Source organism: Apteryx rowi, unplaced genomic scaffold (assembly GCF_003343035.1).
Source record: "Apteryx rowi isolate R43461 unplaced genomic scaffold, aptRow1 scaffold_1148, whole genome shotgun sequence".
Taxonomy (NCBI): Eukaryota; Metazoa; Chordata; class Aves; order Apterygiformes; family Apterygidae; genus Apteryx; species Apteryx rowi.
Genome location: NW_020447362.1, coordinates 24,528 through 49,910, shown reverse-complemented (window position 1 = coordinate 49,910; position 25,383 = coordinate 24,528). Strand labels below are relative to the sequence as shown.

At 34.5% G+C, this 25,383-nt stretch overlaps 1 protein-coding gene across 3 annotated transcripts in view; it reads left to right on the top strand.

Moving 5' to 3' along the window:
• Positions 1–25,383, top strand: part of N4BP2L2 (NEDD4 binding protein 2 like 2) — a 47,739-nt gene that overhangs the window by 7,665 nt on the left and 14,691 nt on the right. For all 3 annotated transcript variants that reach the window (XM_026079625.1, XM_026079636.1, XM_026079614.1), the window contains 4 exons: positions 4,932–5,056; positions 8,930–9,018; positions 9,394–9,470; positions 14,419–14,562. In XM_026079625.1, the coding sequence (XP_025935410.1) occupies positions 4,932–5,056; positions 8,930–9,018; positions 9,394–9,470; positions 14,419–14,562 (435 nt within the window). The remainder of the gene's footprint in view (positions 1–4,931; positions 5,057–8,929; positions 9,019–9,393; positions 9,471–14,418; positions 14,563–25,383) is intronic.

Below are 25,383 nucleotides of genomic sequence, written 5' to 3'. Positions count from 1 at the left end.
CCCTTGTCCTTCCTGTTGTAGCCCAGTTTTGTTCATTCTGAATTCAAATCATGCCCTGCCTTGGGGTTCTTGAGGTTGTGTTGGGAGACGTGTTTTCCTTATAATGCTGCCACTGCAATGATGATCTGTTTGGGAATGGGCTTACAGCAGTGAGAATCTTTGCTTCTTCTGCTGTACTTTGTACAGAAACAAGTACTTTTCACTTTTATTTTCTGTGCACACAAGACATTTTAAAGACCTACAGCTTGGCCAGATCTGGAAATTTTTTTTGCAGGGAAAGCAAACGCACATGCTTGTCCAGATTTCACATCCTCAATCCAAAGCTTCTCAGAGAAAAGTTTACAAGAATATAATGTGATTAAAAATGCTGTATTTTTCCTCATTTTTGGAAGTGATTGAACATTTTCTTAAAAATTTTCTAAAACAATTTAGCCACACACAGATACCCTGTAATCTCTTTAACCCAAGATACAAGTCTGCTAAAATTAGGAGGAGTTGATAATGTGATCTTATAATGTGAATGCCATTGGAAAAAGCTACATAAAAGTTAGACCTAGATTTTTAGGATATTTTGTTTCTGGATTTGGCAGCAATTCCAATTTTCCCTTCCTCCATAAATATCTGAACATGAATTTGAATAAAAATTGACATATGAAGTTGAAAGAACAAACACTGTTATCATTGAAGTAGTTTTTCACTTAAATCCGTTTTCAGGATTATATAAAGACAGTTTATTCTTTATCTGTGGCCATTCTTTCTGAAAGTGGAGTCTCTGGATCTTCTGAATGGAAGAGTTAAAGAATTAGTATTGATAGGTGAATATAAGAATATTTGAATGCTGTTGTTTCTAAGTATGTATTTCTTTAAAGACTGTTACATGCAATATTTTAAAATATCCTTTACATAGCTCAGTAATGGTAAGATTTTAAAATAGTATTTAGTTACAGTCTATTTTTTTCCCTGTCTGTGATATATTAGCTATTTTAGAATCTAATAAGTTTCCCTACCTACTTAAGAGATGTTCTTTATTATAATATGATCTCTGAAAGTACACTAATCAGAATGCAGTTTCRGGTACCATTTTAGTTTTGAAAAACTAAAATCAAAGGACAGTGTGTGGGTGTGCATCTTTGTTGGAAAAGATGTGTATTGGCTTGCTACTCTAGTTAAAATGACCATTTTAGTTTCAAGATAGGTTTTGTAGGTAGAGCTGATATATCAGACCAAGTAGCATGTTTGGTAGAGCAGGTGAGCTGCTTTGATCTTTACATCCGCTTTAATGTCAGTGCCTGTACTCAAAGGTGAGTGTTCAATTCCAGGGAATACACAGGGTGCAAAAGAGCTGTATTACAGCAGTTTGATAATACTGTTGCTCATTTCAGGCATGTGCACATATTGATACTTATTAATTGGCAATTTGATTCTGTTGTTACAAATATACCTCCTTCTCCTCCCTCCCCTCTCTCTTCTTTCCTTCCTGCAAAAGTGGGATACAATCTCTCTTTGGGATTTAGACAGTAACGATGCTTCCTTTGCACAGATGTGCTTTTCATTGTGTCTGTGTCATAGTTCATGAGCCTGGGATAAAATTTATTTCCAAATACACATTAGAATTGTGTGAATCATTCCGTATGAAGCTGACAAGTATGTTTGTGTGTTTTAATTTTACAGATTTAAATACTATGAATTATTACTATGAGATAATTATCAGTCTTTTAAAATGTGTTTTATGGTTTAACTTCACAGTTATGAAGCAGGATATGAACATTGCTGTAATAATTGAAGCTTCAGTTTATAAACTCATTACTTATCATTACTTTGTGTATGTTGTAAAGACTATGTTCTTATGGTCTATTTGGCAATCACTCTGTCTTTTCAAATTGCAGTTTTAAGATTATTCTTGCAAATGTACTTCAGTGTATTACGTCTGTTACATCAGTTATAGGTTTTGATATAAATACTGATTCATTCTGAACTTTGAGGAACAGTGACAAAATATTTCAAGAATAAACCTTGTTGATGGGTTTGCAGGATTCCCAAACCCTTATCATTGTTGTTTCTCTCTTGCTAAAAATATTTATGGTTGGAAAATACAGCAGAAGAATTTGAGTAAGTGAGTTACTCTACAGAACACTGAGCAAAGTCAGTTTCTAGAAATAAGAATAAAGATTAATGCAGTGTTTAGTTACTGTGTGTTGATTCATTGGTTCATATACATCCTTATGAAAACCTGAGGTCAGTCTGGCTCCTAGGGAGCTGTAGGGGTGTGTCTGTATAGTGAGATGAAAAATCATGGCCCAGTCATTATTTGCTATCTCTTTTATTAAGGCAGAGGTTGGTCCTTATTCTTTAGTGTGTGCACATATACATTCAGCACAAAGAAGTGAGTATGGAAGGCAGATCTAATTTTTCTAGTATTATTAATTGGCAAACATAGAATACTGTAAATAATAAGATTAGGTCATGTGTGAAATCATGGCTAAGCAACTTAATGAACGTATGTTCTGTTAAATATTTTATACAAGAGAGGAATCAATAGGAAAAGGTGCTATCATGTATGGTGTATTTTGTGACACTGGTGCCATTTATTTGCTTTAAAAAAAAAAATGACTGAATTCTTCTGTGTTCTCCTAAACCCGTGCAATACATGCCTTGCTAAAGGAAAAGACTAACAAAAATAATTATCGAACAATGTCTGACAAAGTGGCAGTACTTTAGGGTGTCATGCTCTGCTTTCTGAAATAGCATCACTACTGATGTTAAGGAAGCCTTAATACTCTGGAAAAAGGGGAAGGAGCAAGAAGGAAAAACAATTTGTATGAAGCTTTGATCATGTTACATGAAAGTTGCAACTTTAGTAGTTTATTTTGGTCCTCAGGAATCTTAATTTTGTTGTTGCAGATCTGTGCTTTAAAAGCAAAAATAACCACCAACATAGCTGTGGGACAATAAATGTAGAGTAATGTAAATTAATGTGCAGTATAGTGTTTTATTTATTTTTTTTATTAACCAGGTAAAACTGGATGGTGAGTTCTTTTTCTAGCTAAGTTTTAAATGAAGGTCTCTAGCTTGGTAACTTGTTACCTTAGACCATTCACAATGTTTAAACTATGATCCACAACTGATCTATTATTGATGACAGGTGGCAAAATGTAACATATTCCTTCTGTGGGAATTAAATCTAAGTTGCTCTTCCTGCAGATATTTATAGGCAAGTGTGGTAACTTAAAACACACACTTTTGTGCCCCTAGGTTATTTGAGATTTGGCCAGCTCTTCCATTCCTGCTGCCTCAGCATTAGTACATCCCACATGCTGCTAGTACAGTTTAGTTTTTGTAGCCTTTGGGTGCATTGGCTATTTCTGAGTTGGAATAGTTACCTAATCTTCTGTAGGGCAGTGGTACAGGGGCGTTGCAATAGGCTGTGAATGCCCTTTGGCACTGATTAGCTGTTTTCTATTTGCAAATTTAAATATATTGTAGAAAACAAATTAAGAGTAGTCAAGGTTTGTAATTTCACTTTTTTTTGTAGATCAGATGGTACTGTGCCATTGTCTCACAAGGTTTTCCTTCAAACCCCAACTTCCAAGGACTTTCCAATGGTTTGTTTATTTGTTTTGCCCCCATGAAACTCATAATTTTTTGGAGAGAAAATCCTTCTGTGAGATTTGGTTGAAATTGTTCTATATGCCCAAAAGTTGCCGTGGAATGGTATTTCTTTGGGAAACCAGGCTAAATCACTTTAATCAATGAATATTCTAAATTTATTTTTAAGATATGCAACAACTAATTAAGAAAGTTTACATTTCCTAATTGTCACATTATTAAAGCATTACACTTTTTACCTGAAGAGTGATAGATGACACTCATCAGTTTTTAATGTGCTATCATGGAGAAGTGATTATTTTTCTCCTCATTTTAAGTAATACATGGAGCAATAATAAAATACATAGTTTTCTTATCACCCATTTCAAAGTAGAGTGGTAGGGTTAGTCAGTGTAATTCCTTAAGAGAAAACTAAGCTATGAAAAAGTCCCATCTTAATTTTGTTTGTCATCTATTAGACTAAAACTACAGTTCCGCAAGATGTGATAACAAGTGCAGCAGCTCAGTGCTGCTGAACTGAGGGTGGTCTCCACTGATTATTAGACACTTCCCTTGTATCATCTTGTTGGCTCTTTCCTTGAAGAGTCAACTTGCTAAAGTTTCAGAAAAGTAACCCAGAAAAAAAAAAAGGAGAAAAGGATAACTTTCTGGGTAATGAATTCCAGTGGCTTATAGATCCAGTGAGTGCCAGTGCTGATGAGAAGGTGAAGGTGAGTGAAACTGTATGGCCAGGATTGGGGGAGAAGACATGGAATTGGGACAGAAGAGAACAGGATCTTAAGGGAATATGTATGCTTTTCTATAATCCTGACTTTCCTCAGTAGGACTATCTTGAAAGGTTGTTGTAATATCGGACTTTTTCCTGATAATAGGGAAACTGACATAAAATATTGCTAGTTTTATTTTGCTGTGTCTGTTGGACCTGTATTGTGAAAGCACAGACAAAGGTCAGAAGAGGACGTATTTAGAGTTTAAAGCACTGAACAAAGATTTAAAGATCCAGTTCAGTACTCAGCTGCATCCAAATTCCCTGTGATCAGATTGGCTTCTTGATGTAATTACAAATGAGAATTGATATGGAAAATGTTAGTAAATACATTAAATGATCCTGAGGTGGGAAAAATACTGCTTTAATTTGGATTGGAATTATTGGAAATACATATGTATACTTTTGTAAACTGGTTTGAACTTTTCTATAACTCAGAAATAGGGCACAGCTTATTTATTTATTTATTTATTTTACCTGTACTCTTTTCCTCTGTGTTTCTTTTCCCTCTCTGAAATATAAAAGTTGTAATGTTTTTGCATTCTCCTTTGTTTAACAGTTTTCTGCTTGGCCAAAATTGTGATGGCATTGTATTCAGCACTGATGATTATTTTCATCAGCAAGATGGATATACATATAATGCTGCTCAGCTTGGTGATGCCCATGACTGGAATCAGAAGAGAGGTGTGAATGCATAAAAGGAACCTTATATAAATTGCACGTATGGTTAGAAAATAGAAATATGGCATAACGTGTATGTGTGTTAATATATATGAAATGGAGTAGTGTATAATTAGTATGCAAATTTTTTTTAACATTAGATTTTGTACTTGTTGAAGGTTCAGATTTAAAAGGACAAAATCTCTCTTCTTTGTGCTATGAGCTGCTCATTTTTTACATTTGATAGTTGCATCTTGATGGCAGAATTGAACATTTTTAACACTTGCAACAACAGAGTATCCAATTTTTTCCAGTATCTTTCCTAATCTGAGGCTTATCCAAAATTCATGGAAGTGTTTTTCTGAGGAAAATTTTAGTTCACTTGTGTAGGTTAACGACTTTAATAGTTGTTCATCTAATACCAAGTGTCCAAAGGTTGAATTTAATTGGGAAAGAGATTTGCTTTCCCTGTTGTTACAGCTGCTTGTGCTTGTGCAAGCTTGAGAGAGACACCTGGAGTAAGAAGGACTGGAAACAAAGAAAAGACTGGTTCTCACTCTCTTTCTCTAGCAATTTTCTAAGAATCTCATTAGGTGTTTGGTCTGCTCCAAGGACTGGGCAAGCAGAGCAAATCCATTGCCTGTACATGCAGATCCCTCTCTCTGCTACAGTGTCTCAAGTAGAAGTTTCCTTTCCATACAGAGGAATCCTTCTCCACATTGAAAGATAGGGAGACCAAGGAAAAAAAATGGCAGCATAGCGATTATGAATATCCTCCCTTCTTCTCCCCTCCCCATCCTAATACAAAATGTTGATACGTTGGACAAAATTGGAAGAAAACATTGATATGGAATACCTGATCTCTGAAAGAACAATGAAAGGGTTTTTTTGTTTGTTTGGATGGGGTTTTTTTGAGTAATCATTAGAATATTAATTATAAAAAGAATTTTTGAGGTTGGAGTGCAGCAATAATAAACATTTCACACACAGTTGCCTGTAAGAGCCTAAGGAATAGAGGGGTTGATAAGGCAACAGTTTGTGGACAAGAGGGCTCAACACTTGACAAATATAAGGCCACCAGATGGTTCTCACATGGTAATAATGGCTTCTGGCTGTTTCTCACTAGACCTCAAAATGAAGATCTCTCTAGTTCTATATCATTTATTTATTCAGTGTTTTTGATAGCCAAAATAAGAACGATTGTTCCTTGTGGTTGTTCCAACACCCACACTGCAAAACATTTGCCAGAATAGCTTTGGTTTGAAGTTGTAATTACTTCAGATCTACTGTTTTGACTAGATAGACAGAACTCTATGATTTGAAGTGTTTCAGAAGCTCTTGGTTTTATTTGTGTGTGGATCCTTGAAATATATGAAATGAGAACTTCAGGGGAGTGGTTATCCTGGTGGTCAGGATTCTTCTCTGGTGAGTAGGAAGTCCAGGTTCATGTTTCATTTAAATCACATCAGCTCCATAGGCTATTTATATATTTGCTTAAAGGCATATGGCTAAATATTTACCTAGAGCTGTGTAAATTCTCTTGTCAGGATTGTGGAGAAGAACACAAAGATATCCTTTCTTTACAAGTGAAAAAATCAGTTGTCAAAATTATTCCTTTTTTTTTTTTATGCCATTCTATATTAGAATAAATGTGAGAAAAACCTTAGTTACAAATGAGACCCATTTGGGGAAAAAATTAAATTTTTTAGCTGAACAGAATTTCAAACTCGGCTCTCAGATGTTTACAAGACTGAATTACATACCCTTGATACTAAAGTACATGTGAAGGTTGTAAAGTCAAGAGCACAAATATTAGGAAATGGAATTATTTTGCCTGGGCAACTTTAAATATGAAATCAGTTTCACTCTTCCAGGGTTTTAGGTCCTTTAAATTCACTTTTCCAGCTTTGCTATGTGTCTCCTGTTTTAGTTGGTCCTGCCACTCTTTAACTGGAACTTGTTGCTGCCTTCCCATGCTTTTAACAATGTTGATTTGACAGGTCCAGTTGGATTTGGTCTCCTTTTCAAACTCTAAACTTGTTTTGTTTTTGATAGTGACTATTAAAATTAATTAGTAGCTTTTTTATTTTTAAATAAAACTTAGTCTAAGGTGTTACCTCAGCACACTTAGCATTCAGATCCAGAGTTACAACAAAATGAAAGAATATATTGTGTGCTGGAGCTATAACATAATCTTTCTTCATAAGCTTCTGCAAAGCCTGATTACCTTCATTGCCAAATTGGCCATTCTCTTGTTTCCTTCATGAATCTTTTCTTAAGTACATCTTTCTGTTTTTTTTTCCTAGCTTCTGATAGCCTATCAGTCTTCTTTTCAGGATTCAGATTTAAAAAAAGTAATTTTTGTGCCAGGTTAATAAAGCCAGGACAATGTATTCTTCAGTTTTTGTAGCTTTCTCCATTGTTTCTTGAGGGATTCTTAATGCTTTGTTGAAACATATTTTATCTTTGGTTTTTTTCTCTCTTCCATATACGCAGTTACTTCTCAGTCTCTTTTAATTTCATTTCTTCCCATCGTATGAATAGATTCCAGGTAAATTGAAATATGTAAGATAAATCCCTCATTCTCTACAATAACTTGGTATTTTTTCCCATGACATCCCTGCTTCATTCAGTGCACAGAATGGGCAGGTATTCCATAGAAGTATTTTTTAATCCTCATCACTCGGTGTGGGTCTCACTTTTCATTTTAATGTGTGCTATTTTAACTTTGTTTAATGGAGCATTATGAATTCTCCCAGAAATTTTTTTGCATGACAGTTATCTTAATATTTTAGGTTTCAGATATTTCAGTTCTTTTTTCCAGTCTATAATCTAAACTCCGATGAGCATTAGTGGTATCACAGTCTGAAGTTTACATTGGCAGACTAAGGCACAGTTGTTTAAAATATCCTCCCATTTTGAAATTAGAAGGATGCTTAATTGATTTATCAAGGCTAAAACAGCCTTGGGTTTATGAAGAGATACCGTTTTAGGCATCAGGGTAGTCTTCTATGCTGTGGAACTTACGAATCTCAGATACCCAACAACTTTTCATGTTTTGTCCCCTAAACTCCTTCAACCGCACCAATCTCAATTCTGTCCTGTAATCCTTAGGATGCTCCTACTGGGTAAAAAGCAGTGTAATCTTGCTAGTCCTATATTAAAAGCATGCCACTGCATAAGTATCCTGCTAAACAGATCGTGTCATGGCTGCATTTGGTATGTTTTTCCATCACTGGAGGTGCCAATTTGGATGTGCCTTCTTTCCAGTTGTGGTTTCATAGAACCTAGAAGCAGCTCCTTATTCCTCAGGTTTCTGCCCTCTTTTGGATTTGGCTGAAATTGAGCAGTGACTTCAAAAGTCATTCAAGGAGAGACAGCTTGATTGTACTTTTTTTTTTTTTAATGGATCTCACCAAGATTTCAGAAATGTGATGTCTTTCTGTGAAGATCATGTATTTCTTAGTAGTTTATTGAAAAAGAACTCAATACCTAAGCACAGGTCCCAGTTGTAAATGCAGCATGTGTTAGCTGGCAGGGCTGGTAAAGCTGGAACCAGGATAGGGTTTCATGCAGAGATCTCAGTATTGGTGTTTACTAGGCCTCAGACTTTGAGCAGCTCTGCTGTGTTGTTTTTGATTTTAACATTTCCCGTTTACCCCTTTACATCAGTTCACCACCACCTCATTTTATGTCCGTTGCTTCTTCTTTTTTTTTTTTTTCTAATTCTTTTCACTCCTGTGTATACCTTACACTGGTTTTGATCCTTCTCTTAGAACACTTTATGTTTGAGTCAGACCAGATAAATGCAAAAAAATTCTAGAACAGTGTGCTTGCATTCACCATTTTATTTGAATTGCATTATTTTTTATTAACTCTCTGTATTTTTCATTGCAGCAAAGCAAGCAATGGAGCAGGGAAAATCTCCAATTATAATAGACAACACTAATACTCAAGCCTGGGAAATGAAGCCATATGTGGAAATGGTAGGTTTTGTCATGTAAATATATTATCTGTTACAGCTTAACTTTGCAAGTATGCCTTCGCATGTGATAAACTGGTCTGCCTTGTTCAGAAACATTTTCCTTACTGAAATCTCTAGAGACTACTTTTTGATACAATCAGTAACTTGTATGGCAATAATCCAGACTGATAAAAGGATTTGATTAGACCTAATTTGCCTAGCCTGGCATGAAAGCCATGACAGGTTTTAGGGTAAGTGAAATTCAGCATGTTACCACTGTAGAGTTAACTACGTATGTTTATTATACTGGTCTGTAAGCATCTTGTTATAGTCACTGCTATACAAATTTTATATAGTATAGATACATATATCAGACATTTTTCTTTCCTTGCTGCAGGCTCTAGAAAAGGGATACGGAGTGGAGTTCCGTGAGCCAGATACTTGGTGGAAGTTTGATCTCGAAGAATTAGAAAAGTAAGGTTTATATTATAGTGATCAAGGTACTTTTACATATTGTATATATAAAAATATATAACAGCTTATATTTTATTCAGCTTCTCATTGGTATAAATGCTTAACTACAAATACAAAAATATTCTTATATTAAAATATGCATATTTAAATAACCTTTAAACAGAAGTGTTATGGGTATTAACATGAACACAGAAATAGAGGTCCTGGCTTCTTGGCCATTGAAGTCAGTATTAAAATTTGGTTGGGTGTGAGTAGAAAAATGATTGACCCATGTAAGAGACACTGCTCTCGTAATGAATACTTTAAGTTATTCTGAGAAATTTTTTGCTATAAAACATCATCGAAACCATGAAATTAGTAGAAGGCAAAATGCTTATGCGCTCTACAAAGAATGTATCAATATAGGTGATTTCTTCTGTCTACTTTTATATATGCCTCAGTGTCAAAGAGTAGTAGTCCACTACTAATCAGTAAAGGTTAAAAAGCAGGTTCCTGTGTTCAGATTATTCCATTTCAGGATTTTCTGAAACTCCACCCCCAGTCTTCAAAGGATGCGACTTTTGGTTGCATAGGTTATTGGTCCTGTGGGTTATGAGAAAGCCTGTGAAGCTATTTAGTATTTCTGGTTAATTTATGTTTTGTCTCAGGTTTATCTGCTTTAGAAATGTGTGAAATATCAATCCATCCTAGGAAGATTTCATTGTTTGAAAGGCAGTGTAAAATTTTCATGGTTGAACTCGGAGTTCTCTTATTGATCATCATTTTATTTTCTCCCAATTGACTTGGTTCATAATTGTTCTCAGCGTTGTAAAATTGCTCCTATAAAGCATCAAGCACATGTATAATACTCACATTATTGACTTAGTCTTTGTTATGTTTATACATCATAAATTTTATTAAGCTCATATCTTTTGCTCCTAAGCTACCACTAACTTACTTTTAGGGATGGAGTCCTCTCTCTGCATGATGAGATCTAATACAAGTTTTTCTAGTTTTGGGTGCAGCACTGTTCAGTTAGGAAGCTGTCTTCAGTAATCGGACACTGCTAAGATGTTTAGTGTGAGATTTCCATTGCATAAGACAAATTTGTATCTCCCATGAAAATGCATGTTTTCACATGGTCTTAACAGGTAACAAAATAAACACGAAGTATTAATTGTTACCATTGAATTTTATTGCCCAGTCATTAATTGTAGGAGTAAATATGTGTTTACTGAAACCCAAAGAAAACCCTTTAATTGTGAAGTGCTGCTACCAATTCCTGTGAGTATCCTAGAAATGATGGAAATGTTTTAGCTGTTCCAACTGCTCTAAATATTTGAAGGGAGGTGCCTTGTCATCAAACTTAATTTACTGAGAGTTCAGGAAAAGTGCTGATGTGCGGGTTTGGTTTGGTTTGGTTTTTTTATTGCTTGGAGGAGGCAGCTTATTGCTTAGGGGTTTTTTTAATATTAGCATGTCTGGGAAATAGATAATAATAAAGAGGTTATTGTAATCCTGGGATTCCCCTTATGAATTTTGAGCTGAACATTTTGTGCAGTACTTGGGCAAATACTAAGTTAATAAATTCAGGCAACTTTCTTAATAGCCTGAAGTCCTAAGGTCTAATTCCCTCCTAAACAGAATCAATTAAGACTATTTTGTTCTTTCTGGGAGTTGGAATAAAAAATACACCAGTTTCTACTTTAATTAGTTAGCATGGGATTTTTATTATATTTTGAATACCTCTTCCTTTTTTTTTTTTCTTTCTTTTCTCCAAGTGGTTCTGTTTGATCTATATTGATAATAACTTTTATCAGGTGGTATAATACACCAATGTTCTAGAAGTCAGATGTATTTCAAGATGCTGTTTCTTATAGGGGTGTTTCTACCACCGTTCAGCGTGTTTGAGACATCTGGGAAAAGGCTTCTTCAAAGAAAAAAGACTTTCTAGGACAACACTAGGTGAATTCTTGATGTCAAAAAGTTGACAAATGTTTTAGCGTGGAATAGGTGTTAGTTTCATTTTTGTTTTGTTTTTTTTTCTTCCAGAATGTCTATGAGGTACAAATTATTTTTAGACTTGGGCATGATTTTGCTTTTAGTTTAGTTTTGTGCATGCAACTGTTGTGAAAACATCTTGACTGCACATGCATATGTCTTGTAGTGCTCAAGATTTCCTGCGTATCATTTAGACCTCTATATAAATGATTTTATGCTTTCAGAAATCATTTTTAGCAAATCTTGAAAACTGCCAGTCAGAGAACAAACAGGTGGCAAAATGACAGGTAGAAGGGAAAGGTTCTTAAGTGTTTAAGCAGTGTTGGATGAAAAAGTTGCCATCTGTCATGTTTGTATCCTTTCAGAGTAACTGCTCAGTTAGGAAGCAGAAAATAGTTGTACATTTGTTTCAGACTTTTGAGGGGTAACAGGTATCCAGTGTAATCTGTATTTTAGGACAGATGCTGTTTCTTTAAAAAAACAAAAAGTTACCTGCTGTTTCTATATACTGAAAGGTGAAATGCAAACATGCTTTTTATAATTCTTTTTTCTTCAATATGATCATGAATCTGCAATTTGGTATTGACTTCATTGAACATGTGCTAATTGTCTTCAATAATAATGTCCATGTAGGATTACTTTGCTGACATAGTGGTGTTCTCTACTTGGCAAGATTCTTGTAGTGTAGAGACAGTTAATAGTGACAAAACTTTACTTTTGTCAATAGATTCTGTGTTCCTGCAAGCAAAACAAGCTTCCAAAGAGTAATTGTCTATTAAGGGCTTTTGCTGATACATCTGTGTTTAAGAATGAGATGACTTTATACTCTTTCAGCATAGCCAGGCTGCCAAAAGATGAGTGAAGGCATGTCTGAAGAGGACATTCTGGTATTAAATGACACAATACTACAGATTTCCTGCATTTTTTTTGATTTCTACGCTTGATGTGATTTTGCCATTAGTGATTGTATTATCGTGCCTTGTTCTTTAAGGGAAAAAACTAGTTCATTCTTGAAATGACTACACAACTCCATTCAATTGTAGATGAATGTGCACTTTGTTTTGTGCTCTTGAGCTATAATCTTTTTCCAGCAGTACTGAGATATGGAGAATCTTGAATAAGTTTGTGCTACCACCTGCTGGCATGAAAGGACGAATACTTCCTTTTCTCAGTTCCTTTTTATCATTTGAGTCGAGTGCTTTTTAGAATCCCCATATCTCTAGGGGATAACTTTTTCCTATACCGTTAATCTTGTTCATATTTGTGAATAAAATTAAAACTGTTAAGAGTAGCTAGATAACCAGTTCAACATGCTGCTGCTCCTGGATTTATTTTATTTTATTTTATTTTAAGCATGATGTAAAAATTTGCAGCAATTAAACATTGAGCCTGTTGTGATGGTCACCTTTGGTTCTGATGATGTCTCAGGGAACAGCATCTGTGAGAGAAATACTCCACTTAAATCTTTCCTTCCCAAAGAAGAAAGTTGATAAAATGCATCTCAAGGAGTCAGCCTAATTTTAAATACTTCTGAGATCACCAATTCTTCTTCCATTCCACATATGAAACTAGAGTGTGCTGTCTGCAGTATGCTTTGAAACCTCATCAGCTTGTGCATATTATTCCAACACAGAAGTACATGTCAGATTCCTGAAAAGAAAAGAATCAGCCCTTTAAAATGCTTCTCTATAGAGTATCCCCTTTCTGCTGTAGCCTGTTTGCTCTGATTATTGATTTCTCCTTTATAGGAATTGAGAAAGTTGGTAAGGGGGCCCGTGCCCCTTCTTTCCCTGGCAGAAAGCACAAAGAGGTGGCTATGTTGCCTAGTGGCATGACTTACAAATAATTCGGCTTGAGCAAGGTTTCTTGGTGATGAGAATATGTTGGGTTATGATAAATGTTTATATACACTGTTGAAAGGTTCCATGTGTGATGTGTTTTTAATATCTGTTCTTTGAGATTCAGTTCTGTTAGACTACTATTAATTCTCTGACATACAGTTCATGCGTGAGCTTTGTGGTTTTCTTTTTGGCAGAGTCTGAAATTTTCTACTAACATGAATTTTAAGATCTTTTTCCATAGATACTAAGGAGATAGATATATTCTAATGACAAAACATGTTTTTAATTGCCTTTTACTCAGGTTCTTAATTGACCAAGTTCTCAGTGAAAGTAGCAGCTGTTCACTAAACACCTTGCAAGAGTAGGACAACTCTTTTGGCCTCTCCTCCCTTAAATGTGTTTTGGTAAATTTCTAAATTTGCAGCAAGCATCAATAAGAACTGTTAGGTAAAGGTATCATGAGCATGCTGTTCTGGTCCAGAACTAATATACTAATATTGGTCCTTATTTTTGTATGGAGGTTTATTGATGAGAAAAATATTCCATGGTTAAGGTTTTGAAAACTTTTTTTCTTTCTTTTTTTTTTTTTATGCTAGTTTCTGAGTTTGGTTGCTTTCATAAGTTGTAGTCTCATCATTCATCCCTGTACTCACTAGCTACTATACCATATAATATCTGATGAATAAATAGAAAGCAAAGACCTTCTAGGATTTTTTATGTACATAGTCCTGGTGAATAACATTGCATTTCTGTGTAAAGAAGAATGGCTTTATTATTTTTTATGATTTAATGTGTACAATGAAGGATTGTTAAAAATAAACCTTGAAACATGTTAAATCCTGGAAAAATGAGAATACAGTGTAATGAAATCTGAAATTGTAAATGTTACAGCATTTTAGTTTCAGAATGTATGCAATCACTTGACTTAGTGATGTCTTCCAAGTATTTATAGCTTACTGCTAGGTAATGCAGGAAAATACATCTGGTTCTTTCAGATATGAAAAGCAAGAGAATATTTGTGAAATTAAGAGTTCTCTGAAAATTTTCTTTTCTCTTTTTTTTTTTTTTTTTAAGACTGTAAACATATAAACATACCAGAAAATTTATTTAAATTTTTATTTTTGTAGGAGGAATAAACATGGGGTCACTCGTGAGAAGATTGCTCAGATGTTGGAACGATATGAATATCAAATATCCATACCTATTGTCATGAATTCAGTGGCACCGCCTCACAAACACATACAAAAGCCACCTCTGCAGCGAAGACATAGGTGGGGAGGCAATACAGACTCATGGAATTTTTTCAGTATTTCCAATAACTGATAACACAGGTTGCAGTCAGTTAATAAAAATCTGTTACTTGCCGTTCTTAAATCTGTCTTCACCACCAGTAAAATAGTGAATTTTCTGCATTTTAAATAGGCCTATTTTAAGACCATTCCCTTCTGGGGATTGTTTCTCTAATGGACTTACATGTAAATAAAATTGTACATTACATGTTTTAAAAATATATATTTATTACAGCTGTAATAACTTCAATTTTTAGTAATGTATTTGGAATAGTATGAAGAATAGCCGAGCCTTCCTTCGTAAACCTAGGACAATGATGTTGTCGTATACTGAGTAACTGTTGAGCAGTTTTTTAAAGAGGTCGTATTGTTATATCTTTTAAACAGAGCTAAAGCCCAGAAGAAGAAGTTATTTATGTAATATCTAATTTTAATGATTCTCACTGCTTTTAAGTCTCCTTATCTTTTACCAGATTTTTTAATACAGTTGTTTCCTGGATTGTTGTATGCTTTTATTTTAATTAGTGTCCAAAATTTAGGCAATTATTTTTCTCTGCCTTTTTTTTTTTTTTTTTTTGTCTCAGCAGCTCATCTAGTAGCTGAAGCAACATTCTGTCAATGCAATACTCACCAGACTGAAACTGTGTAACCTGAATTATTTTTTGAGGGTTTTTTTCTCCCCTGTAGTACTATATAGTGTGATGGTGTCTGCATACCACGACTGTTTTTGTGCTAAAAACACTGTATTTTCCCATTACAAAAATAAATTCACACCTGTCTTTCTGAGCCAAGTTACTTACGTTTAGCATAAAAATGACACACATAAAGCATTAGCCAGTTAACTCCCAGTTCACATTTGGGATGAATCAATTCAATAAAAATAGTGGACACAATTCTGTAAAACCATGTTGCATTCTTAATTTTGGCATACCTAATATAATCTGTTTAGCACATATGAAAGTATGAGCCAGCATGGAGATTGATTTATTGCCCTTTTTCTCTTAAAAACTGATAAATCAGTAAGATTTCACTTTGTCTGCTTTCTAACCACTTGCTTTATTAATAAAATATGTCCTCGTTGTTTTAGTAGTTCAGTGTAAGAGTTTATATTATTTTTAAGTTTTTATGATTTTATGTACATGAATATTATTACTAATCTGTTAGCTAAAATAATCTATCTTTAGGCCTACCTACATTTATTTTTCTTATACACTGAATGAGTAAGTCTTGAATAGGAAACTTTGTCAAGAACATGCTTATGTAGCTGAAACAATTTACTTTTTTTTGGTGTGAAGGCTTTAGTGTTTTGAAAATTCTAAAGCCAGCATGATTTTTGTTTTCTTTATAGATAGCTTTTGGATGGCCCCTAAAAAATTGCTTCATCTTAAAGTCTGAATACCAGAAGTTGAAAATTCAGCTATCTAATGAAGTATTTTTCTGTAATTTTATATACCTATTGTGCAATTCTAAATTTGAACAACTTAATGTATATCTAAAATAATGTTTATGTAAGACATCTTATTAACTATCAAAGTTGAAGTGTGCAGTTTCACATTTTAGTAATTGTTTTAATTGAAAAATAATTTTTAAAGCTTCAGTAGTGCATGGATTATTAATATATTAAGCTACTGTGTATTTAAAAAACAAAACTTTCCAATGATATTAAATATTTTCCCTCATTGTATATTATTTATACCAATTGTGTTACTATTTTTTTCATTTTCTTGGTCATCTCTTTCCATGTCTCAAGAGAATCATGGAAGTCATTGTAAATCCTCAGTAATACTTTAATTTTCTCAAAGTTTTTATTTTTAAACATGAAAGTGCATTTCAACTGTGAGGAACATAAAAAGGTTTTTAGAGAGATTGATTTTGTTTACTCATATCTATATTACTTTAAGCCATAATAAAGCGATAACATTTATTGAGGCTTTATGTAATGTTTACACAGTCTGGTAAGATATGACAGAAAAAGAGCTGATTATTGGAATCTGATGTTAGGATTTTTTTTGGTACCTTCCATCTTCAGGTTTTAGAGAAGACTGAGATTTTTTTTTACCAGTATTTAATTGATATTTAAGTTGTCTTTAACTGAATTTTAAAAATTTAAATAGATGTGAATTATTACTAGTTTAAAAAAAGATGCAGCATTTTTGTGTGTTATCTTTTTAATAAGTTATTCATGGGTGGTAAATATATTTGATATGCAAAGCCTGTTGATCAGTGTAGGCTAGCTATTTACAAAGGATACATAACAAGAACAGAATGCTTTACAACCTGGCACTGTATCAAACACTTGTTATAAACTGCTTATTCTTATAAAGCTATATTCCAAGGTAAGTACAGTGAAATGGTAAGTGAAAACACAGTGGAATTACTGTCTGACTGTGTAATACTTGGTCTTTGTTTTATGGTATGTTCCTATTTGATGAGTGTATGACAGTCATGGCTTAAGCTACTAACTATAGATATTTATATCCCTGAGAGAGAAATTACCTTGTCATTGTCTGTGGAGGGCATATTACATTATAATACTTATATGTAAGAATAATAAAAAGAGGGTGTGAAATACACATTGCAGGTACTGAATTTATCCCGCTGCCTCACAAGCGAAGTATTTTGCCAACAATTACATACAAGAAATGTGGGAACTCCTTGTTCAACTTTAAATTTGGGATCTAAATATTTCTACTGTCTGGCAGAGTGTTGATGCAGTACACCTATTGACTTCTCACACATAATAGTAACATGTACCTGGAGTTAAGATTTTCTATTTGTTTGTTCTAGTAAATTGCCAGTTCAGAGGATTTCATGAATTAAGTGTCAGAATTTTGTTATGTAACTAATGCATAGAACCTTAATGTTATGAATGTAAATTGTAAGTACCTGCTGCATACTTCAAAAACTGGTGAGGTGGTAAGCAACATCAAACAAAGTAGTTATAATACTTAGCTGTAGTCTTAACATTCCATTTTTTTAAGCATGAAATTTGAATCAGAGTTAATTTGCAAAACATCCATAATTTGGTTCAGATTGCTGACCAATTAGCATCGGCTATGTAGGATTATTGTGTTACTGAAGAAAAAGCATCAGTCTTACTGCTTCCTCTAAATGGTTGTTTTCTGAGTTTATTTCCAGAAGTGTTACAAGTTTTCATCAGCCTTGTCTGTGACAAATGATTTAGTGTTCTTACTGTTTCTTTTATTAAAATAAATAAAATAAAATGTACCCATATATTTTTTTTCTTTTTAGTGAATGACGTTAAATAGTCTCCTATGAGGAACTCTGTCTTCTGTTCTGATAGTAATGTCCTTTTTAGTCCATTTTAATCTAATTGACCATGCTACATGATTTTTTTTTTAAGCTTTTATTTAAGATGAAAGAAGGAAGCCAAGATTTTATCTTCTGTCTCTTGAAATCTTCTACAGACATTGTAGAATTTTATGTTTCTCTGCTAATAGATAACCGAAAATCAGGCTTTGTCTAGCTGAGATGAGACCCATAACATTTATATTTGCTTGTTTTCTGTCTCCCTCTTTCTTGATGTAATTTAGGCTGTCAGTATTTTCTTTTTTGAGATGAACACTATGTTTCATTTTCAATAAATCAGAAAAAAAAATTGTACTTTTGTACTTTCACATTCATGTATGATAGGTGTAGTTTGAACACCTGTTTCTTCCTAGAAATTGAGTTTTCTGGAAGAAATGCTTCCCTTGTGTGTGGCACATCATGGTGGGGACATGACTAGGTATATGATGAGAACTGAGGGCTTTCCATATGAAAGAACAGAGGGGCTGTATTACAACTCCCAGTAAGAAGCAATAAGAAGGCATATAGTGTTGAAATGGCAGTTTCTAAAATCAGAATTAATATTCAGTCTAGGAGTGTTCAAATAAATGTTAGATCAGATATATGGAAATATTTTGCTTCAGTGTTTCCATATTGATGCTTTTTCATTTCAATATTTTATCTTCTCATCCTTTTGAAATAAAAGTGCAGTATGAACCTGAAATTTTTTTGATAGATTAAAGCTCCTTAGTAATCATTTTTAGGTGAGAAACTACTTGTACATCAGTTCTGTTTTTCTTTTTATAAAGCTAAATGGAGGAAATTTTCTGTAAGTCACATTATTTTCGGTTCTCAGAAAAATGTGTGAAGAAATAACCAGCTGCCTTTTTAAGTATTTAGGAGATGAGGCAGTAGCTAACAGGGGTTGTAGGGGTCAGGTCACTTCAAATCTGTCTAATCTATTTCTGTAATAGGGCAGAAGCAACAAGTGGCATTTTTTCTTCGGTAGGACTGTGACAGTGTCATTATGGATCAGTCATAATAAAAGTATTGAGAAGTATTGGGCTTGAAATGGATCTTTGCAGCTTCCTTTTATTTGATAGTGCTGTCTTCCCAGAGAGCTAGTTCTCCATTTTTCAGGTAGGCGGTCCTTGACCATTTAATGTGTGCCTTACTGATACATAATGCTGTTGTAACAATGTCATATTATGCCAAGTCATGTATTGTACCTATGAAGTATTTTTTTTTCAGTTGCATTGGCAGTCTTTTTAATGGCATTAGATATTTTTCTGGTTTTGAGCTACTAATTGAATTCAGCATCAACTTTTCTCTTACTGTCCCTCAAACAGATATCAGACTAACTTCTCTTTAATTATGTGGGTCATGCTGTTTGTCCTTTTCAAATTGGCCCGACATTAACTTTCTAAGTATTCCAAGGTTTATTGAAACATAGGAGAAAAGTATCTTCTGAACCCTTTTTTTGGAGCATGTGGTTGCATGTTACCTTATCCTACTGACTTAAAAAATGTGAATTCATCAGTGGATGTTGTTTAACCGCTTCCTAAATTACTAACAGACTAAAAAGCACTACTTTAGCTGACTCTAACGTGAATAAACAATCTTTTCTTTTCCTAGGGGGTTTATCATATCATTAAAAAGTAGTCTTCATTTAATTGTAGGCCTATAATAGTGTTAGGCCTATAATAGTGTTAGGCTGTCCTTTTGTTCTTGATACTTCTAATTGTTTTTATGTGTTTTTCTCTGTCAGCTGTAGGTTTTGCCTGATGTATGTTTCCTTTTCTGTATTTTGTATCGTCTGTCTTTCAGTATAACCAGCATTGAGTACATATTCTTATTTCTAAGAATAATTCTATGAATTTTCTTTTGAAATTACCCTTATGCATTTGGGGTTAAAAAAGAATAAAAATAGCCTTGTTTTAGAATAACCATATTTACTTGTAACTGGAAAAGAATATGCAGCCAGCCCTTCTCACCAATTTTATTATGTTTTGTAGAAACAGCCATTTCAGTAAAGCTGTCAGTTTTAGCATGGCAAGATTGTAATGGAATTTAAATAGGGCTTGTTTTGGAACCTGATAGCAACCTGAACTCTCTCTGTTACCTCCATAATAGGTTACTGAACAGTTAACCCACATCTTGCCCTTACCATGAAGGATCATGTACCTAAGTTAGAGTGGACAGGCTACTCAGCTTTTTCCCCAGCTAGCATTTTTCCTGGTAGTTTCACTTTGCTTCTAAGATGAACAGAAGCTTTTCATGGCTAGTGAAAGTAAAAGTGAAGACATCTGATCTTTTAACTGAAGTGAGACATGCACAGATTTGAGCTCCATTTGCAGATTATAGATCAAGCTATTTGGTACTTGCTCAAATTATTCAGTAAGTATACCTGAGAAAGTTTCAAAACTATGAAATCTGCCATTAGAAGACTGCTTACGGCTTTGCAGCAAAATTCATTTATCCTTGTTGGTCTTCAAGTGCTAAAAGCTATGAACTGAATGTTCTTGGAATTTCAACAACAACAAAAAAATATTTTTTCAGGAGGAGAATCTGGATTAATCTTGGCAAAGGAACTGCTTGTAGTTTAGTCACTCTAGAGGTTGAGTAGGCAAAGCAGAAAGGATTTAAAGTACATAAAAATTGAATTCAAGTTAGTTACAAGAGGTAAGAAAAAGACAAGTTATATATACAGGTGTATAAATAGAATTCCTTATATACGTATATAGAAGGCACAGTTAGGGCATTATGTTTTGTTCTGTATTTTTGTTTTGTTTCCTTCCAGCAGTCTAGACTGAGTTCCTGTTTCTAATCTAAAAATCTTCGGTTATATCCATAATGCTGCCCTGTTTTGCCCTAGATCTTGAGGAATGGATTTTTTGTGAGTAAAGATACAAAACTATGGCTTTATTTTCTATTGCTCTTTAGAGGAGTGAGCAGTAAGGAGAAGAATTTAGTTTACGTGTGCTTGATTAGCCTGTAGTGCCCCTGTTGAAAATGTCTAGCTTTGGGCTCCTCAGTACGAGTAAGATGTGACACAACAGAGTGAGTCAAGCAGAGGGCTGCCAAGGGGGTCAGGGGCCTGAAGCACATGATGTACAAGGAGAGGCTAGAAGCACTGGATTTGTTCAGCTGTAAGAAGAGAATGCAAAGTCTAAGACAGCTTCTTGCTGTCTTCACCTACCCAATGGGAGAATATAAGGAAGATGGAGCCAGACTCCTCTCAGAGGTGACAAGATAAGAAGCAATGGACAAAAGTTGCAACATAGGAAACTACAATCGGAAGAAAAAAAAGTCCCTTGTGAGGGTGGTGAAACACTGGCAGAGGTTGCCCAGAGAGCCTCATGAGACCCTCAGTAAATCTGCCTTTGTCTGAGTAGCTTTTCTTGAGCTGAACTGCATAAGCACATGTCTGAAATGCAGCATCCCTGACAAGCAGATCATAAGGGAAAGGGACTTTAAAATGGGTTGTGAGGTGGCTCACAGAATTTAATTTTTGAATGAAAATCTTGTCTAAAATCAAGGGTCCACTCATATTCAGTAGTCTTGTATTTGAACCACTTAGATTATATATACATTATACAATGTGGTAAATCTTTAAAAGCAGCATAACTTTTATTTCATTTGGAATGAAAACAGCAGATACACTTAAGTTCTTTAACCAGTGCAAATTTGACCATAGTTCATGTCTTCAAACGTCTTTTTGATGCAGCATATTTCTCATCTGGCCTGGATTAATTTCAACCTGATTGTCTTCATCATTGAGCTGATGTTATCCAAGTAATAGAATTAATGTTATCACACATGAAAACATATTCATGCTGTACTTTCAGTCCAGTGCGCACATTGGCATTGAAGTCCATAGTGTTCTCTTTGTCTAAACATTGACAGAAAGGACTTAAGTGAAAATTAATCCTTTAAAACCTTCATGAATGAGAAGGTGGATGGTAGAGTTGTAGTTTCCTATCTCTGTATTGTAAGTGCATCCCTTTAAGTTGGTTTCATATAATTTGTAGCATTTTGCTTGGTCCTTTGTTTTATTTTTAACGTGCTTTTTAACATTGAGCCATGTTGCGGAGAAGTCCAATAAAACAGCAAAAATCCATTAGCATCTATCAGTACATGTATTGCTGATTCCGTTTCATGTCCTGGTATGAATTTTGAATTGCATCAGGTGAGATGTATTTGTGGCACCTAAATGAGGTTGAAAGCAGCTTTTGGGTAGTTTCACTTATTCAGGAAGTAGAGGTTTGATAATGGGCAGAAGCTAGGATCAGTATCTTCAAGATGGATTTCCTTAATGTTGATCAGTATATTCCACAGCTAAGAAGTTGAAATGGGAAGTTTGCTCTTTTACTCAGAAGACATTTCTGGCTTTCATTAGCCAAGCAGGACAAAGATCTTTTTCTCAATTAGTCACATTACCCAATACAGAACTTCTTGTGGAGTGAATGGACCATCATTTGAAAACTGAATGTATATGACTGTCACTTCAGGCAATTTTTTTTTTTCTTTGAAGTAAGGTGATTGTACTTTGGCATGTATTTGACTATATGAACAGCTTCTAAAGACATGCTTTGGTCAAACCAATTGTACGGTATTCTCTGTGTATACTCTCTATGTCAACCTTTCATGTGTCTGGACTATAACAGGGCATCAGCCTGATGCCTGACTGTACATTGCATAGAATTATATAAACATGTCTCCTATAGAAATTATATAAAAATTAGATTAGCTCTTTGAGCATTGCGATAGATTATTGTCTCATATGAAAGTGAGGATTTAAATCTCACCATTGCTGACAATGCTGTTGGGAGACCAAGAATGAATAGTGAGTTACTTTGGGTTGAATCCAATTAGTAGGATCTCTACTGATTTTTGGGTAGGGGGCATTGATTTACAAAGCTGTAATTTGTAAACATTTCTTATGAATCATTTATGGTGAAATCCCACAAGATGGGCTGAAAGGCAACCCTGCTCCCACCACTTCCTTTGTCTTTGTCTTAGCCAGGCACTAATTTTACTTCTTTTTCCGGAGTTAAATCAGCTCAACAACAAAATAAGTACTATGTTTCTTTCTTCATGCTGACTCGGGCAGCTAAATCCACCCACAAGGAGGTAGATCTGTGCTAGAACCAGCAAAAGACAGGTGGTGGAAATGCATGGACAACATCTGGGACAAAGTAGAAGGGAGAATAAGGCTGTTTCTTCAGCAACAATGAGCTAAGCTGGATGCTCAGCTGTCTAATGGAACCTCAGTATTCAGGGAACCCAGTAATGATGAAGGGCAATTTTTAAAGTATAAGGTTCAGATTTTTTACATGTGTTTATTTTCCAGTCATTTAATCACCTAATACTAATATTCCATTTGATTTTGAGGAATCATTAGTTATAGGCAAGATATGTAACAAAAAAGCTGATACAGTGACTTCTGTTGTGAATCAAAAATTTTGACTTCGACTTCTGTTTGTTGCTGAAGTGCAGTTAGATCAAAAGGAAGAGAGTGTTCATTCAAAAAAGCACTTGGACTTAGCAGGTAAGAAAGATGCAGTGTATTCCAGTAGAAATCTTTTTGCATAAGCAGCTCTGCTGTAATTTTGATGTTGAAAACCCRCTCCAGAGACTTTTTGGATTAATGATAATAGTACATTTCTTTAAGTAGCATGTACCTTAACACTAAATGTCATTCTTATAGTTTCATTTTTTTAATTTACCAATTCCTCTGTATTTCATTACAGCAGTCACTGCAGACTTTTTTTGATATCAAGTAGATGCTGTCAGCTGAGATGTATGCTAGAGCTGAGGTTTGTAAAACTGCAAATCATTGATTAAGTAAACCTTTTTTGGTTTTGCCATTTTCCAGGGAAAATGTGGCAAACTTCTGTAGATTATTTTCTTTGCATATTCTGCCTTGGCTATGGTGAAAATGCATTTCTTTTTCCRGTAAAGAGTCTCTACTGACTACTGACTATCAGCCACGCTGAACAGTGCTATTTTGAGCATTAGGTCACAACCTTGAAGACAGTGATGGCAAAAAACTATTTTAATATTGTCTAAGTGGTAGGCTGAAAAGTTTCAAAGTATTGTTAGAGAAATTAAAATCCTATTTCAGCAACATCTTTTGTTACATCTTTTCAGATCTGTTACATCTGTTCAGATTACTGTGCAGTAATAAATGAACAGTTTTTTAAAAACATAATAGCAAAATTTAACAAATTAAATTACACTTATTTTTTCCTTTGAGTGTGTACCATGTGTTAAAAACAAACTACTAACAAATGTCATTGTAAAGAAGGCAAGCCTATCTCCATGCTTGTTCTTGAATTTTCTCAGCATTTGGGTGCCATATGGTTTTACAGTAGGGCAAACTCTTTTGAAGAGTTTTAGGTGGACTCAGAAAGAGAAGGAACTTGCATAAAATTAGTAGGCATATTTGTTTTATTAAATGCAAAACCTCAACATGGTAATGGATATACCCCAGTTAGAAAAGTTTTAGCAATGCCATTATAGTGCATTACAGAGTGTTACAGACTTGTTTCTTTGAGGAAGTGTTTGGTTAGAAGAGCAGTTGTCTGGAGGAGTGAAGTCAATTTTGTTGTTCTGCAGTAAGCAGTACCATCACTTTACTTTTGTTTTTAGTTTTTTTTCTTTAGGAAATCTGAATCTTGAGGGAAAAGAATGAGACTTTTGCTGAACTGCTATGGCACCTTTCTGTTTCCAGGGTAGGACCTTTGAATGGCAAGGTTGTTGTATTTGATCTGAACTATTGAATGTCACTATACTAGCTGTTTTTTCATATATGCTAAATCATCAGCCTGGATCAATGTTTGCATTCATTATCATTTTGACATGCAGTAACTTCAATGAAATAATAGCTATTAGTTTCTCTTGATCTTCCAGGATGTTCTTTTCCCAATATTTGGTGGATATGTTTCAGTTCTTGCATGCTAAAGTGAGTCCTGTCCAGTGTTTTTTCTCCTCCTGAGTCAGCATTAACGGTGAGGAGAGGAAGTAAATGTTCTGAACTCTGAGACTTTTTTCCTCATTTCTGCAGGGTTCCTCAGTACCTTTTAGTGTAACATCCTAACCTAAGAAGGTCTCTTTCAGGCTTGTCTTGAAAGGGCTTTAAGATGTATCGGAAGTTAGGTACCAGAAACATGCTTGAATCAATGTTATAGAAGTTCCTTTCCATGAGAAGCAGCACAAATTCATGTCTGGGAAAAGTGAATAGTAAGTAGGAGCAGACCTAGGATAATATCAAGTGCAGAAAAGTCTTTCCTTTGCTTCTGGATTTCAGCCTTTCTTATGCCAGTGCTGATATTGGCAATGTGGTAGTCACTTGTGCAGATGTGTTACAACAGCACAAGGGCCATTAGACATAATACTAAATTCTTCTTGAAATTGGTGCACAGGTCTGATGTTTTATTCCTCATTCCTTTCAAAAACAATTAAAAACAGGACATTGTTTTGTATTTCATCAGTACAGGGTTTTATGGTTTT